This window comes from Cupressus sempervirens, chromosome 5, assembly GCF_028749045.1.
Source record: "Cupressus sempervirens isolate cs-2001-9-10 chromosome 5, ASM2874904v1, whole genome shotgun sequence".
NCBI classification, from domain to species: Eukaryota; Viridiplantae; Streptophyta; class Pinopsida; order Cupressales; family Cupressaceae; genus Cupressus; species Cupressus sempervirens.
The window spans coordinates 609,903,573-609,922,410 of NC_143122.1; the positions used below are offsets into that span (position 1 = coordinate 609,903,573).

Here is an 18,838-nt window from a genome sequence, read left to right on the forward strand (position 1 = left end):
ACCTTTCAAGTCGGAATAAGATCTTTTAGGTCCTCATCATTAGGGGATTTGAACCTTGGACCACAAATAGTAACATCTATTACAATTTGCCAATAAGGAGACTTAAGACAAATTAAATAAACATATTAAGTATACTATTAAGTTTTACTTTCAATTTTAAAAATTAATATAATAAATGAGGCATATTCTTGAGTCTTGAAAGCAAGAAAAATGAGATAAAAATTAAAATAATAAGAGTACCTTGCTGCATTAAATGGAAGGTGGTTGTAGAAAAAGAATCCCCAAGAGCCATTTTCGCAACTTCATGCTTCTCCTTACTCCAACTGATGCTCTCAAGTGAATGGTTGGGCAGCCAGAGTCACACGTGGAACAAAAAGGGAGTCTATTGTGGATTTCTTCTTGTAAATCTGAGACCCAATAGTCACACTCGCAACACCACTACTAGATGTAGATAATGGAGAACCAAGACTTGAAGAGGTCTCTCCACCTAAGTTTGGCATTTCTTCTTGTTGCTTCTTTCTTAATGCTTTTTTCTCTTCATTTCCCTCTAAACGAGCTTGCATTTCATGTGCAACATCTTGGGGTGCTCGTTAGCTTGGTTTTGCATCATGCCTTGATATATGTGCAAGGTGATATTTCAACCTGTTAATACTTCCCCCACTATGTTTAACAACACAATGCCAACTTATAACTACTCCTTTGTTTGGGCCGGGGATGGAATGTTTCTAATTCTTCTCCCTTGCTACACTAACATGGTTTGCAACCGAGATAAATGGAGGCCTGGATGAACTACCCTCAGCCTAAGACATTATGCTGCTGCTAACACTAGGGCTTCTTATTTTTCAAGTTTTCCATCTACATAAGTGGAACAAATCTAAAGACTAAAATAAATGCAAACAAAATGCAAACCGAAATATGATTCATGAATGTAAAAAACTGAGAAAACAACACAAAAATGTAACTTACCTTTTCAAAATTGCTCAAAAAATGGAAATGCGACTTAAATTTGTAAAATTCTCCTCCAAATGCTTCTCTTAGCTCCTCTAAATGCGTGAATGCAAGCTACAAATTTGCACAAATCAATAATCGATATATGAGACCCAACCGATTTGCTAATCTATATCTAAAACCCCAATATTCTTGTCTCAAACCCTTTTTCTCTTGTTTTTTTTCCTGTATTTGCAAGTGATGGAATGACTTTTTTAGGCCTTAGACAAGGCATATAAACTCAAAAGAGTAAGTCAAAGGAATTAATAAGTTGTTTTAAAAAACTTTATAAAATGCTGGCTATGGCAAAGTCAAGCTGCCAGGACTCTGTGAATCTGACCGTAGCAAAGTCAAACTTGGCCAAGTCCAGGTCCAGAGCCATAAAACTCTGAAAGCCGGGCTCTGCTGGTGGGTCACAGAGTCCTGCCCAGACTTGTAGAGTACTGTAACACTGATTTAGCTATTGTGATTATTCAATTTTTCTTTTCATCTCGAACTTTTAACAGTAGTTTGTTATAATTTCTGGAATCGAAAACTAGTTTCTTTTTGTCTTTGAAATAAAAAAGGGCATATATTCTGTGTGGGTGGACATTTGCACAAACCACCATTTTTTGTTTTGTGATTTGAAACTATTATTTTATCCACCACTATTTAATTCTTAGTGATCATAAGGAAAGCAAGAACAATACTAATGTTTGCTAGCATATTTCTTTAATCAGAAAATCAATGCTGTTCGAAGAGACAATGTTCCCTGTCAAGTGGTGTCAAGAGGCAAGCTAGTTGCTTTACAACAGAAACTAGAATAACAAAAGAAGTAAGTCTTAACTCTATATATTACTTTACACACCCAGTTGTTTGTGTTGCTGCATTTCTGTATCAAGATAAAGTTAACATGTTTAATCTTTTGTGTTGTAACTTGTAAAAGGTTTTTTTTTTTTCCTTTGGTTTTTTTATCATAGTTATGGATTATGTTGTTATTTTAGTGCTTGATTGCTTGGGTACCTTTATACTCTATTTTTTTCATGCCTATTTCTCTGTTTCCTTGTACTCCATTATATTGCCCCAATCTTTTCCATAACAGCTAAGCCACCTCTGCAACATTTCACGAGTCTCTGATAGCAGCAGATCACAGTATTATGTACCCAGCTCAAAACTGCTGGAGCTGTTAAAGTAATATCTTAATTTGAAACAGAATAGAATGTGAAACAGAGAGGACAGTTGAGACAGGTGCAGAAATTCAGCATTGTGATGCTAAAGTATTGTACACCAACTTACTATGTTACATGGAGGCTTTGATAATATGAGAACTCCTTTCCTTGACCTTCATCATTTGACATAGATGAAGCGATGAATTCTTGATACCACAATAGGCAATGTATTAATTGGACTAGCAAAAACTAATTAAGCATTCTATACAAGTTGACACGTATAACTCTACAGAATTATGCTTGATCATTATTGCTAGTTACATCTACCCCCCTAAGAATGTGGACCATATGGTTGTTATTTTCTTACATTATTAGGCTTTAAAAATTAATATTGAATATGGACATCTTGAGTAACTGACAAGTCTATGAGACAATTTTTATTTTGGGATCAAAATAATTTGGACTTGGGGATGCCAAGGAAATGCTCCTCCCCAGCACCTGTTCAGTGCCAAAAACCAGGAAATGTTTTTGAAATGTTCCAAAATTGATAGGTGGAGCTGGGAGATGACCATGTATATCTAGATATTACCATCCCCTATTACCCAGCAGTGATTTCACTTGCATTTAAGAAAACAAAACATTTTTTGGCAAGAAATACTCAATACACCATTTCTTTTCTGTGGGGTCTAAACATTGTAAATGAGCAGATAATGACTGATCTGTGTGAAAAACAAGACAACTTGTTGTAGTTTATAAATTTAATTTACCTTTTAATGCCCCATTTTTTTGTGTGAAGTAAAAACTTTGGAGCAGACTTGCTGTAGGAACAAACACGTGTTCTATTGATGGTGCTGGACATTTCATCTTCAAAGGTTCTTGGATATTGGTGACATTTTTTAGCTTTTTCATTGTCATCTTGAAGATGCATGTAATTATTTTTCAAGCATTTTAATGTTGCTCATGCGTGGTGTAACAACCACATTTCCCAGGTCTTAACTAACAACTAGCATATCCAAGAAACACAATTATTATTTCATATTCATAGGAAGACAGTTATATCAGTTATGTTCATGTGAATGAGATTAATGGTTACAATCAGTTAGGCAGAAATTTCATAACTATAAATTAAAGACACCATCAATGAATTTAACAAGGAATTTAAAATCTACATACCGTAGAATTCAAAACCGAAATTTGTCTAGGGATGCTTCTACAAAACCCAGGTTAGTCCATATATACCGCTTAAGAACAAATAACTATACCATTTTATTGAAATGACAAAAACTATCAAATACAACTTTGTCCTTTAGGGCATCAAATACCACTATATCATTTAGGGCATCAAATACCACTGTAGTATCATCTCTTCTCTTTCCATTGCTACCTATGGCAATAACATACAGTTAGAAACTTAAAAGATATGCTCATATTCATTATTTACATAAATGAAAGATTGAAATAACAATCCATTAGATAAACCTATCTCTTGCATATAGATATATTCTATGTTCCGTTAGAAGATCAACCGATGTAATTGGTTGCCAATTACTTTGACGAGAAAAGTTGCTTTCATTAAAGGAATCAACTTAATCGACAATATAAATCAATCCATCATATTGTTGAAAGCAATTCATCAATTGTATATTGTCTCTGATATTACACAAAATGTTATATCTTTACCAGTCAGTGTATGCCGAACTCACTCGGGCAATGAAGACAGTTTTCTGTGTTTGCCGAGCATTCGGGTGTCTGCTAAGTTAAGAAGACAATGTCTACCGAGTTCACTCGGGCGCCGAAGAGAAGTACACAGAAGTTGAGTGTTAACCGAGCTCACTCAGGTAACAAAGGAAATTGGATGGAACCAGTGTTAACCAAGCTCACTTCATTACCAAAGGAAGTTTGCGAAGATGCAGCTGCGAAGATGCAGCGTTAACTAAGTTCTCTTGGTTAACATAGGAAAATCATTTCAGTGTTAGTGTCTACCAAGCAGGGTCGGCTAACAAAGGATTTTCTTGTTTTGGCATATTGAGTTTAAAGGATTTGTTTGATGGTTCGAGCCGACTGAGGAGATGAATATTAACTATTCTAAGTTGTATTCAAGCTGACTTGACAATGTTAATGATATAAGTATAAGGTCAAGTTGAGGATTGAGTGTGACAGTGTGTGGAAGAGAAGAAGATGCTTAGAGGAAGTGAATTGGAAGGATAAGCAGAATATCCTTGTTGGGTGACAAAGATTAATCTGATCAGGAAGGATCAAGTATTCGACCCAGAATTAAGATCTGAAATCAGCAATATAGTTGCATCAGCAATCAGGTCATATCATTGTTACTTTATAACCATTGTAGTAGTGTATCAAATCTTTTAATAGAGTTAGCCTAACAACTATTTCCCAAATTCTCTAACTAGGTGGCTGTCATGTCCCCATTTTTGGTGACAGTTCGATTTAATTAATTTAATTAATTTGGTTGTCCAAAATAATGAATATTTTATAAGGACGACTAATTAATTATTTTAATTAAATAAATAAGTGATATTAAAGTTAATTATTTATAAAGTTATCAAATAAATAAATATTAAAAGATAACTTTATATTTAATTAATTTAATAAAGTGACTTGGATTATAAAAATATTTAATAAAGTCACTTAATAGATAAAATCAAAAATGTTCTAGAAATCTCTGGAGAAGGTGGAGAGAAAAGAATAAATAGGCACCCCGGGGGCTCCATTCGAATCAAGCAGTTGTTTTATCTCTCTTTTGATTTCAGATTGTGATTCAATCACAGTTGCATTGTAGAACCTAGGGTTTCTGCAATTGTCACAACTGGCCATTGAGAACGAAAACTCTCAATAGGTACACAATTTTGAGGGTGTGAAATATCATCTGAATTATTGCAGATTGGAGGTGACATTTAGTCATTTCATCAGGGCGATTATTTGTGGCTTAAGGCCAATTTGTGGTTCTTGCATCTCTATCCTTTGAAGGATTCGATTCAGATTATCAGGTCAAGAGCAGAATTTAGGAGTTTGGTATTGGGGGCGAGTTTCAGAAGGAGTTCGATTGCTGATTAAGAAGAGTTAGGGACATTTTCAGCGTCCTATATAGAAGCTCGCAGCGAGAATCGATCAGGGGTAAAGAACGGGTTTCCAAGCCATCCTTCCAGCCAGCATTTCCGAATATTGTTAAGGACGAAGTCCGAACCGAGGGCAATTACAGAGCTCAGGTTATAAAGTAACATCATTGAAGTTGGGGCTGGAAGTGGAACCAACTCGAATTGATTTGGGAGCTGTGTATAGAAGTCGAAATAGTTTGCACAAAGCCTAGCGGAAATTGGCAAATCTGCAAGCCAGGCGTTTTCTGTCATTATCCCAAAGATCAGTAAATATCATCAACATCAATCACTTATTTGGAAATCGCAGGATTGAAAGGTTTGTATGGGAAGACGAGCTCCAATCCATCACATTGGAGACTGCTGCAATGGTCGATCCATTTAAGATGCAGTAACCTGGGATAAGACTGAAGGAGTAGCGGAGATTAGTCACGGGTCGAAATGTTTGAACTGTTCCCGATTTTGACTGGGTATCGGCTTCCTACCGTTGTCCAGAAAAAGCAACCAACAGCTCGAGCAATCCATCAGCGGCATTCCAGATCATATCGCATAATCTGCCATCAACGTGGGTAAAGGAAGACAGAGGTGACTGGGCGGAATGGAAATGAGAGTCATCGCATGATTCATACACGGGTCCAGAGGAGAGATCTCTGTCTAAGATTGCATTGTATAGCAGTCGCCAGAATTGGAATACGAAACGCGATACAAATCCATTACCTTTGGCTGTGGGTGGTCTTTGTTTTGCACAAGATAAAGGTTTCGATACCAAACCAATTAGCCGCAGATTACAGGACGCATTACCCAATAAGGAATAAGTGCACATCGGAGGCCTGGCGGAGTATAAAACGGCGGGTCGATTTGCTTGAACGCTTACAGAGCTCGACCCAATTTGGAATCAGCTAGTTCGGTACCAACATTGGAGAAATGGCGCACCATATTTGGTAGTACTATTGCATTGCATTGGCCGCAGCGCTTTATACTGCTATTCGTAATCGTTCCTCCTTCCCACGGGCTTTTGAGGGATGAAGGATTTGATCAGTTTTTTATTAGACGCTGAAGCAGAGATTAAAGTCTGAACAGTATTCCAATAATGGGAAGACAAAGGAAATGCAAGCTTGTGTTTGGAGACCGGTCTTAGCACTTGTAGACTCAATATTGATTCTCCTCTTTGCCAGGTTCACCTAATTAATAAGATTATAGCATAATACATTTGCAAATCGTAAATCTTTGCAAGTTTTATTTAATAAATAAAGTTGGCATCAAGAGTGTTTGGCAAATTGTTGTAGCTCAATTTGGTATAATTAAGTAGCCCTTTCAAGCAACATTATTACAGTAGCTTTAGAGCTTGATTGCTAACTGTTTGACGAAATACCTAACCCTTGAAGTTTTGAGTTTTGGTGCTAAAAGAGACAATAGCCTGTCGGGGTTATTATAGTGGTATCAGAGTGGTTTTCTTGCCATCCTGTGGGGTGAGAACCGACTTACATGAGTGATCAGCACTCTACTTTATCCAGAATGGACAGGTACAGCACAAAGTCTCCGAGGACACAATCTTGGACAATTGATAGACACAGTATTCAGAGTCAGAATTGTGGAAAGGAGGGCTATTCAGACATTCAAGATGAACTTAGGAAAATAAGGCATAACATGTCTGAACTGCTGGTAAAGCACCACCGTATAAATGACAGGCTGTCCGACCCAGCTAAGGTGGATAAGTCAACTGGATTTCGATTTGGCAAATCCTCTCGCAAAGCACTGATTGATACAGTGAGGGATGTTACCAGGAACCTTAATGAGGAGTTCGAGAAACAAGTTTGCAACCAGTCAGAGGTTTCAGTTCAGTCACAAGAAGAAGTGGTGAAGGATATTACGCTGATGGATAGTAACTGTCAACTTGGTACTCAAGTTGAGACAGTTGTATACAGGCTGCAAAAGGGTGATGTCTCAGGTACTCAGGATGGATTGGTTCCAACAGGCAGTGACTACAGTGTAGAGGGTTCAGATGATGATGAGGATGTCGTTGTGCATGATGGTGAGATACCTGGTAGGGATGAGCAGACATTGAGCATTCATGACTTTGCTGAGAGAGAGTACCAGGCACAGTTAGATGCTTCGTCACATGAGGATGGTAGTACTTCACATGATTTGTCCAGCCAGCTGAAGGTGAGCGAAGATGGTATTGTAGCTTCATTATCTCATCGTGACAGGATGCGGGATATGATAGAGGATCACCTCCGGATGATTCAGTTACAAGGTAGACACAAGGGAATTTAGGCGAAGTTTCCTTGTGTTGACTTACAGGCGATTAGGGAAGGAATGGGAATGATGAAGTTGAGTTATTTACATCTTCTATCAGATCGTGACCATCTTCTAAGACTAGTCAGAGATTATTCAGATGCCTTGAGGAGGAAGGAGGAGGAAGTCGACAGGCTTTCTTGCGAGCTTGAGGACACTCAAGCTTCTTTGGTAAATACTCCATTGGCATTACAGGACTGGGAGAGACATGGGAATGAGCATGGCATGGAGCTGAGCTTGGTTTCATCTTGCACGCCTGACATTCAGCTGCCTACAGTAGGTGGATCATATGTGGTTGCTGATAATATTACGAGTTCATTTTGCATCCGGGGTACAGGGACAATATCAGATAGATATGTGGAGTTGGTTGGTACTAGTCATATTACTCAGGTAAGGAGTTTGCTTGAGTTACCAGCTGTTTCTAGTTTATGGATATGGACTTGAGATTGTTATATTGGCGTTTGGGATTCAGTTGACTGGAGATCATTATCACTTTTTGGTAGCAGTGATTGTTTGGATGCTATCATGGATTTGATTAGCAGATTGACGATGTTGTCTTTTCTTGTGCCAACAGCTTGTCCGATGTTGGTATTAGTTTTTATACACCGGTGTTGGGCTTTGTTCATATAACCAGTCGACCATTCTTGTTGGAATGTGTTGATGATCTTTTATATTTGGCAATGTGTACAGATGAGTCCCAGGATCATATTGGCCTTGATGACATCCAGGAGGATGCAGTGGGCAGTTTTGAAAACTTAGTTTCCTTGGCAGTTTCTTTTGGTACAGAGGAATTGGACAGCAGTGCTACAGTTTTTGATACTCTGGATGTTGATATGAACTTTGGAGTTGATTCGCGAGATATGGATGACAATATTCTAGAAACCAGTAACTTTGAGGATACTCCTTTAGACAGTGCATCAGAGGAGGATTGTAGGAGACAGTCTAGCCAGTGCCATCATGTGTCTCGCCAGTTGAGAGTTAGTGAGTGAGACATTGCTATCGCTTGCGAGCATTTTGATACTGCTTGTCAGTTGTTGGCCGTTATTGGCTGGGGTGCTTCTATGACAGATGAGTCCAGCGGTGGTTACTTTTCTTTGGCAGAGATTCATGCCTTGCGTGAAGCTGTTCGGATTTTGAAGCAGGATTACTTACGATTGGTAGCCGACTGTGATCACCTGGTTGAGTGGGGAAGTATAGCCTATGAGGCACTCTTGGATCGTGAAGAGGTGGTGAGTGAGCTTTCCCAGGAGCTCATAGTGACTACTGAGGCTTTAGAGGACACACAGCGAGATCTACAGAAGTCGCAGCTTCAGTTAAAGGAGGTGACCTTGGAGTTGGAGCATTGGCGGTCAAAACTAGCCCCAGACCCAGTTCATTTGTCTATTGAGGTGGATGGTGGTGAGTACACTCGTGCAGTTGCTACTGAGGAGCATGTTGTTGGGACTGACACATGTTCAGGATTTGGAAGTAGCTGGGCCTAATAAGTTCGAGATACTAGTGGGATCAAGTCTCCAGATCGATTCTTCTCAGGCAGATGGCAGTGTGGTACAGTTGAGTATGCCACCCTTACAGGAGGATCAGTTGTGGTGTGCAGGGGAGTATGTTGATGCTTCCTCGTATAAATTTTACTGCACAGAAGCATTCATGGAGTATTTGCTGGATAGTGCACGTATGGATTCGCATAAAGTGACAGAAGGTGTTCTCATCTAAGATACTAGTGTTATTCGCAGATTGGTTGAGAAGATTATAGGGGTCCTTTCTACTATGCTACCTCACAGGGATCTCGAGGAGAGGTCTGTTGGGGATCCTAATCAGCCTATAGCTACTCGGAGTTTGAGATTGGAGCCATCTATTGATTTTTCGTTCAATGATGATGAGCTAGCAGCGGAGTTTGGGGGTTCTTACCGGCATTATACGATGGGATACGCTCATCATTTTTCTTTTGACCTAGAGATAGAAGATTTGATTTCATGCAGGTGTAGATCAGCTCCAGTTTCTTACCATCCATTATGGGATGGATTGGCACCGTCTTTTGAAAATAGAATTAGTAGTTGCAAATTGCACAGCCTACAGTATCGACACACCCGGAGCGGTTTATCAGAGAGTGGTTTTTATGGCAGTGACTCAGGTACCTATTATTGTTGTCATATCTACAGTGCAGCTGGGTGTAGGTGTCAATTAGACAGGGACTTGAGTCTTGATAGAGTCGTTGTTTCAGTTGGCTTGAGTTCTACAGAAAGGTTTCTTCCACCATCATTTACAGCTGGTTTTCAGATGATTTCAACAGAGTTGTCAATTGTTTGGATATTGATAACAAGGGCGATTAAATCCTCTAATAGAGTCACACCTAACAGTGTGTTTTGTAACCTTTAACAAGGTTGACTCCTAACAGGGCTCACTTCAGAAGAGTGAAAAACAATAACTAGTTACAATTGGTGGTTTTTCCCAAATTGGGTTTTTTATGTTAAAATCTTTGTGTCACTTGTGTTTATGCTATTGCTTTTGTGTTTGTAACTAAGTTAATTAAGGTTAATCACACTTAATATCTTAAGATCTGAATGTTCAGTATTTTCCAAGTAACAGTTGATATTATAGTGCTTGCCAAGTTACAACATATTGTTAGTGTTAACCGAGTGCCTGTGTGTTAATCGAGTAACAATAGTTTTAGCAGATTTTATGTTTTGTATTGACATTTAAGAGATCTGGGATTTATTTTAGTGGTAACTGATTTACCCCTCCCCTCTCAGTTACTCCTTTTACATTTCCAACAATTGGTATCAGAGCTTTTGGTGCTTGCAGAGAAGGTTTCAAGGACCTAAGCTAAAGATCAGGATGTCTTACAGGAGAAAGATTCCCAAGTTGAACAAAGATAACTTCGATTTATGGCAGGAACTTATGAACCTACATTTGGCAACCATCAATGATTCAGGTCTGAAATATTTGAATGCTCAGTATAAGGTTCCTACTAGAACAATGACTGTGAAGGAGATTGATGAAAAGAAAAATTATAATATCTTGATGATTGACATTGCATCAACTCTTAACTATGCGGAACTTGATGAGGTCAAAGGATGTGCTACTGCTCATGAGATGTGGGTAAAGCTAAAAGATATCTATGGAGGCGATGATAATGTGAGAAGAGCCAATGTAGAAAGCTTGAGAGGTTAGTTTGATCATATGAAGATCAGAGAGGATGAAAATATTGCAAAACATGTTGAGAGAATCAAAGCTAGTGTTAGTGCAATATAAGCCTTTGGAGAGAAAATTGATGATGTGATAGTGGTAAGCAAGGTACTCATAACCCTTCTTCCTATCTATGCAATCAGAGTGTGAGCCATTCAAGAGATGAGATGTGATCCAAATAATAAAATAAACTTGGATGCTCTAGTGGGAAGATTGACAGAATTTGAGCTAGATACCTATGATAATTATGTTCCTAGTTCTAGCAATCTTGAGTCTGCATTTGAAGCCAAGTTGTCACTCAAGAAGAAAGCTGCAAAGTCTAAATGCAAACAATTTGACAGTGAAGAGGAAGACAGTTCTGACAGTGATCTTGAAGCCATTGAAGCACTGCTTGCAAGGAGATATCCCAAAGGCAAAGGAAAGTACAAAGGTAAAATTTCTCTAATCTATTTTTCTTGTGAAGAAGTTGATCACATTGTTGCAAGGTGTCCAAATAGAGAAGACAAAGATGAAAAGAAGAACAAGTATAAAGGCAAGAAGGATCTCAAAAGCTACAAGGACTACAAGGACAAAGGTAAGAAGTCTTTTTTCATGGCTAAAGATTTAGATAGTAGTGATGGTGATGAAATGGTCTATATGAAAGATCCCTGATGGATCTTTGCTGCTAATCTGCTGTAGCTTAATTATATTTTTTTCTTTTTAATTTTCTTTTTTCTGTTTATTAAAGTTTTCTTGCAGAACTAGACAGAAATGCAGAAGAGTTTGTTTGTATTTGCGTTTTTGATGATTATTCAACATAGAAATGAGAAGGAGCAAACGATATAAAAAGAGTTTGAAAATAAATAACAATATGCAGCAAAATTAGAATTGATACAAATCGTACCAGGCGGATCTCTGAATTATAGAGCCAAATAAAGGATCCAGTACATTTTTCCTAACAGTGACGCCAAACTGGCTGATGGAAAAGGACTGTGAACATGCAAACGTCTGCTGCTGATTATCCGACTCTCTATATTTCAAAGTGCTGCAAATGGCGGCTACTGCTGCAAGGCTCACTTTCCCATGTACCAATAATCGTGCCCAGCTAAACAATACTGCAGACCCAAGCTGAAATGGCGTCCTCCTTCCTTGATAACAGCTGATAGCACTAAAAATTCTAAGACCAAATACTGCTGAGGGTTACGTCCCAGCCAGTAAATACCTTGGGGTTTGCGTCCCAGAATAAAATCGCCCAAGCAGAGCAAATTTGTAAACAAGTTTAAAATGCATAATATGAATGAGGAATGGCGCCTCCATCTCCTTATAACTCCTTCCAAAGCAAATCGAACCCTAAAGAGACTCCAAAAGGCGTTGGGTTACAAAAGTGATTTAAGTCTTATTTTAAAATGACAATGTTATTAAAAATGACCCTTTTTCTCCATAGACATAAATCCGTTCATCGAATCGCCCTGAGACCAAAGAGAAAGATTTAGAAAAGTTCAAGACCTTTCCAACGAGCTATCACACCAAGGGGTACGCTTCCAAATGAGGTCAAAATTCCCCTTATTACTCCAAAATGGCTATTAACTTAGCCTTATTTAATTATTAAACGCTAACTTAGGAAATATTAAAAATATAACCCAAATAGCTACAAAATGCCCAACTGACATCACAAACCATGAAATCATCTTGTCACTTGTCTGTGACTGAAGTCAGAAATCAAGGATCCACTGGCAGTCTCATCCCTAAAATCTAGGGATGCTCCTAAATTTTAGGAAACAAGCTCTATCCCTCTGAAACTGAACCCAAAGAGCAAACTCATGGAAACCCAACCCTGTGCATGATCATACCTCCTAAAAGGTAGGAATGAACCCCATAAATATAGGAACTATCTCCTAAAAACAAGGAACGTCTCCCAACTGATCAATAACCGCTAGAACACCAAGTCCCCAACACTGAATAACCATACTGGGTCTCTATCCAACCCTGTCAGCCTACAAGACCCCATAATAAGCTGACTCACATGTCTTTGCTAAACTGAGCTAGAGTGGGGACATGACAGTCCTCCCCTCTCGGAGATGCTTGCCCACAAGCAACTGTAATGCTGGATGCTGTAAAATGCTCTCACCCTCCCAGGTGGCATCCTCTATGGGAAGATCTCTCCGTCGAACCAAATACTCTCGAATCACCCGGCTTCTCAGCTGCCGTTCCCTCACCTCAAGAATCTCATCAGGGACCAAAATCAATTTACCTTCCTCATCCATAGGAGGTAACTCGGGTGAAACCGTAATATGCTGTCCAAGGGCCTTTTTTAGGCAAGATACATGAAATACATTATGAACTCTGCTGCCAGGTGGTAACTCAACCTCATATGCAACCTCTCCCACTCGCCTGAGTATCCTGTATGGACCATAAAAATGTGGTTTGAGCTTCTCAGCTCCCCCCCCTTTTTAGGGTGCTCTGTCGATATGGTTGTAAGCGTAGAAAGACCATATCATCCACCTCAAATGCTCTCTCAATCCTGTGCCTGTCAGCATACATCTTGTGTTGATTCTGGGCCTGCTGTAAATTCTCCCTAAGAGATCTCATGACATCCTGATTTTCCTGTAACCAATCTTGAGCCAAGGGTACTCTATTGTCACTAAATACCAAATCAGTGAAAGATAATGCCTCATATCCATAGAGAGCTCTGAAAGGCGTCATGCCAATAGACATATGATGCATAGTATTATAACAGTACTCGCCCAAATGCAACCAACGCACCCATGCTTTTTGCTGTCCTGACACATAGTTACGCAAATATCCCTCAACCCACTTGTTGACTATTTCTGTCTGCCCATCAGTTTGAGGGTGGTAACTAGTACTAGGTGTCAACAAAGTACCTGCTAGCCTAAAAAGTTCCTGCCAGAAGGAACTCATGAATCTGCTGTCCCTGTCACTCACAATGGTCTTGGGAAGACCATGAAGTCTAAACACCTCTTTGAAGAATAACTCAGCCAGCTGAGATGCTGTAAAATCTAACGCAATCGGAAAGAAGTGGGCATACTTTGTTAGCCTATCCACGACAACGTAAATGCAATCTTTCCCTTGAACCCTAGGAAGACCTGTAATGAAATCCATTGAGATCCCCATCCACTTCTGTTCCGGTATAGGTAATGGCTGCAATAATCCTGCTGGGTAAGTATGCTCCGACTTGTTCTGCTGACAAGTCATACACTCACGGACATGGCGTAAAACATCATCTTTGAGATCCTTCCAAGAGAATCTCTCACGAACCGCCCTATAAGTCTTACCATATCCTGGGTGTCCTGCTGTAGGAGTATCATGGAGAGCATGCAAAATTTGTTCCTTAAACTGAGAACCTGGAACAAGGTATTCCTTACCTTTGTAGTAGATAATATCATCTACCACACTGTATCTGTCATCCACTATCAACCCTTCCAAGATCTCACAAGCATACTGATCCTTGGAGTACTCAACTAAAAGTTGAGCCTTCCAATCTGCTGAAATTTCACTCAATGAACGTAGGGCAGCCAATGAAGGTTTCCTAGAGAGTGCATCAGCCATAGTATTATTCTTCCCCTTTATGAATTCTATATCAAAGTCATAAGCCTGAATTTTGCTAACCCATTTTTGTTGTCGATCATTGAGCTCTGTTTGATTTAGGAAATACTTCAGACTGTTATAGTTTGTTCTCACCACAAATTTGCTGCCAACAAGATACTGTCTGAACTTAGCTAACGCATGCATAATAGCCAACATTTCCTTATCATAGGTAGAGTACAACTTTTCATTGTTTTGCAGCTTCCCACTCTCATAGGCAATGGGGTGTCTATTCTGCATCAACACTGCTCCTATACCCAAACCCGAAGCATCACACTCTAGGACAAATGGCTGCGAGAAATCAGGTGCCAAAATGGGGCAAGTACTCATAACCTCCTTGAGTCTATCAAAGACCCCCTGTGCTTGTTCCGTCCATCTGAAAGCCCCTTTCTTAGTGAGATCTGTCAAAGGTGCTGCCAACTGCAAGAAACCCTTCACAAATCTTCTATAATAAGCACACAATCCAAGGAATCCTCGTAACTCAATAAACAGGCCAATTCTGAATCGTTTGAATCTTCTCTTCATGCACCTTCACCCCCTTAGCACTGATCACATGACCCAAATATAACACCTCCGTCAATCCAAACTCACATTTGGAGAGCTTAGCAAATAGAGACTGACTCTCCACTATGCTAAGTACCTCCTCGAGATGTCTGAGGTGGTCCTCCCAAGTACTGCTATAAATCAATATGTCGTCAAAAAACACTAGAACCGATTTCCTCAACTGCTTGTTGAAGATATGATTCATACAGGACTGGAAAGTAGCTGGTGCATTGGTAAGGCCAAAAGGCATTACCAGAAACTCATAGTGTCCGTAATGACAACGGAAGGTAGTCTTGTGTACATCCTCTGCCCGTACCCATATCTGATGATAGCCTGAACGAAGATCAATCTTAGAAAAGTAGACAGCCCCATGTAACTCATCTAACAACTCATCAATGCGCGGAATGGGATATCTGTTTTTTATTGTCTTCTTGTTCAAAGCTCTATAGTCTACACACATCCGTAGAGTCCCATCCTTCTTCTTAACCAGCACTATAGAAGAAGCAAAGGGGCTAGAACTAGGCCGAATGAAACCCATGTCCAATAGCTCATGAATAGTCTTCTCAATTTCATCCTTATAGGCTTTAAGATGACGATATGGGGTAGTAATCACTGGCTTCGCTCCATCCTCCAACTCTATACCATGCTCAAACCCTCTATCTGGTGGTACTCCAAGAGGTATATCACCAAACACTCTACCGTGACGACCCATCACTGACTGAATGTCCACATGAAATACACGGTCATCCTGAGATATGGGTGTTTTGGATTTAACCAAACAGTGTGTAGCCCAAAGCACATCATTATGCCTAAGGATGGTCTCCATCTTGCGAGAAGTCACCTCTCTAGGTCCACCATCTGACGCTGCCCTCAAAATCACCTTCTGCCCACCAGAAAGAAACTCTAATTGCATACGGTGGTGATCAATAATGTAACGCCCAATACCTTGTAACCACTGCATGCCCATAACCACATCATAATCTTCTATGGGAAGCACATAGAAGTCATCAGTCAAAGTATAATCTCCCATCTGAATACTAAGTTGTGGAATCTGCTTGGTACAACCCAAGATAGCACGATCAACCACCTTCACTCCAAAACCACCAAACTCCTCGTACTGTAAGCCACGCCTCTCAACGAATTTCTGATTAATAAAGTTATGCGTAGCACCTGTCTACCAAACTGGTGATCTGCTTACCCTTAAGTGTACCTTTCAACCGAAAGGCATGAAACTTAGGATAACTGGAGAGGGTAGCCATAGCTACTTTAGTTGATGCCACAGGCTCAGGGGTGTCTAACTCCAACTGTGTCTGAAACTGCTCAACATCCTCTGTATTATCCTCAATATCAGTATCAGGAACCTCCTCATCCCCTAACTCAGAAGTCACCTCAATTAAATGAACCTTTCCTTTACCCATACAACGGTGTCCTGGTTCCCATGGTTCTTTGCAGGAAAAACACAACTTTTTCCTCCTCAATTCATTCTTCGTCTCCTGATTCATCCAAGGAGTTTTAGATGAGGTCCCTCCTTTGTTCTGTGATGTATTGGCCTTCTGTGCAGGTCATGAATCTCTAAATGGTTTCTTATTTGCCTGATAAGAAGTGGGAACAATATCCAGTCTCAATGTCACATCAATAGCCTCCTTAAGAGTAGCTGGTTGGAAAGCACGTACCAACCCCTTTAGCCTATCCTGCAAACCCTCAATGAACAACATCACACTACGTTTCTGGGGCATATCAGGTACCATAACTGCAATATGCTGGAACTCATTAATATAGGCTTCTGCATGACCAGTTTGTTTAAGGTGAGCCAACTCTTTATAATAAAGTTCTGTATCCTTACGGTCAAACCGTGCAATGAGTCGCTCGGTGAACTCAGCATAGGAGTGAACTAAGGCATGATCCTGGGTGACCAATCCATGGTGCCACCAATCATAGGCAATCCCCTCTAAATGCAACACAGCAAACTGAATAGCCTCACGCTCAAGCATGGGCCTTAATGAAAGATATATGTCTAGCTTGTGGACCCAAGTTCGTGTGCTAGTGTCTCTTGAGCCATTATATGGGGCCAATGTAATCTTCCCAGTAGCTCTGTTGAGGTCATAATTCTGCTGCTGCTGTGGTAGTCTATTACCACGATCTCCCCTGAACCTGTTTGTATCTCTACGCTGTGCACAATACTGGGGAAGAGGGAAGATGTCCCTAACCTCAGGAGGTAGAGCTCTCCACTCAGCTGTGGCCGCCAAAACTGACTCCTGAAACCCCACTTCTGGTGGTTCCACCTGTGCTGGCTGTTCACCTAGTATGAATTGGGGAAGCAATGGCCTATTTGTAGTAGGTGTATGATGGCGATGCCTCCTTCTGGAATGAAGGGAGCTCCCAACTGAAGAATGGGACTGATGGTTGCGCTGACTACGAGCCACTGAAACTGATCTACCTTGCCTGCTTCTGTGTCCACCCATCTCCAAACGCTCCAAGGTATCCTGTAATCTGTCTAAAGCCTGAGCAATCCTGGGTTGAGTAGTGAATAGGGTCCGCACCATCTCTCTTTCTTCTGCCTCTGTAGGCATGCCGTTGCTAGCAGCACCTTGTGCCTCACCCATGGTATCTGTGTGTCTCTGGTGGCCTCTGCTTGCCACTGGTTTCTCCTACGCTCGTAGAACCTGTGTATTTCTCCACTAGGATGCATAGATTTGTATTCAATCCACCAACTAGTGACTACCCAGATGCCAAAATGAATTATCAAAACTTTTTAGCCAATACCCAGAAGCCAAAAATTGTTGTAATAATTTCTCATAAACCCTACAGGTTGGCAATGTGTAAGCTCTGATACCACTGAAAGATCCCTGATGGATCTCTGCTGCTAATCTGCTGTAGCTTAATTATACTTTTTTCTTTTTAATTTTCTTTTTCCTATTTATTAAAGTTTTCTTGCAGAACTAGACAGAAATGCAGAAGAGTTTGTTTGTTTTTGCGTTTTTTATGATTATTCAACATCGAAATGAGAAGGAGCGAACGATATGAAAAGAGTCTGAAGATAAATAACAATATGTAGTAAAATCAGAATTGATACAAATCGTACCAGGCAGATCTCTGAATTATAGAGCCAAATAAAGGATCTAGTACATTTTCCCTAACAATGACGCCAAACTGGCTGATGGAAAAGGACTGTGAACATGCAAACGTCTGCTGCTGATTATCCGACTCTCCATATTTTAAAGTGTTGCAAATGGCGGCTACTGCTGCAAGGCTTACTTTCCCATGTACCAATAATCGTGCCCAGCTAAACAATACTGTAGACCCAAGCTGAAATGGCGTCCTCCTTGATAACAGCTGATACCATTGAAAATTCCAAGACCAAATACCGCTGAGGGTTACGTCCCAACTAGTAAATACCGTGGGGTTTGCGTCCCAGAATAAAATCGCCCAAGTAGAGCAAATTTGTAAACAAGTTTAAAATGCATAATATGAATGAGGAATGGTGCCTCCATCTCCTTATAACCCCTTCCAAAGCAAATCGAACCCTAAAGAGACTCCAAAAGGCGTTGGGTTACAAAAGTGATTTAAGTCTTATTTTAAAGTGGCAATGTTATTAAAAATGACCTTTTTTCTCCATAGACATAAATCCATTCACCGAATCGCCCTGAGACCAAAGAGAAAGATTTAGAAAAGTTCAAGACCTTTCCAACGAGCTATCACACCAAGGGGTATGCATCCAAATGAGGTCAAAATTCCCCTTATTACTCCAAAATGGCTATTAACTTAGCCTTATTTAATTATTAAACGCTAACTTAGGAAATATAAAAAATATAACCCAAATAGCTACAAAATGCCCAACTGACATCACAAACCATGAAATCATCTTGTCACCTGTCTGTGACTGAAGTCAGAAATCAAGGATCCACTGGCAATCTCATCCCTAAAATCTAGGGATGCTCCTAAATTTTAGGAAACAAGCTCTATCCCTCTGAAACTGAACCCAAAGAGCAA

The 18,838-nt window shown here is 40.0% G+C and overlaps 1 protein-coding gene across 4 annotated transcripts in view; it reads left to right on the forward strand.

Moving 5' to 3' along the window:
* The window catches only part of LOC149557367 (uncharacterized), a 321,202-nt gene that overhangs the window by 40,653 nt on the left and 261,711 nt on the right, over positions 1 to 18,838 (forward strand). For all 4 annotated transcript variants that reach the window (XM_089832039.1, XM_089832041.1, XM_089832040.1 and 1 more), the window contains exon 2: positions 1,707 to 1,801. In XM_089832039.1, the coding sequence (XP_089688165.1) occupies positions 1,707 to 1,801 (95 nt within the window). The remainder of the gene's footprint in view (positions 1 to 1,706; positions 1,802 to 18,838) is intronic.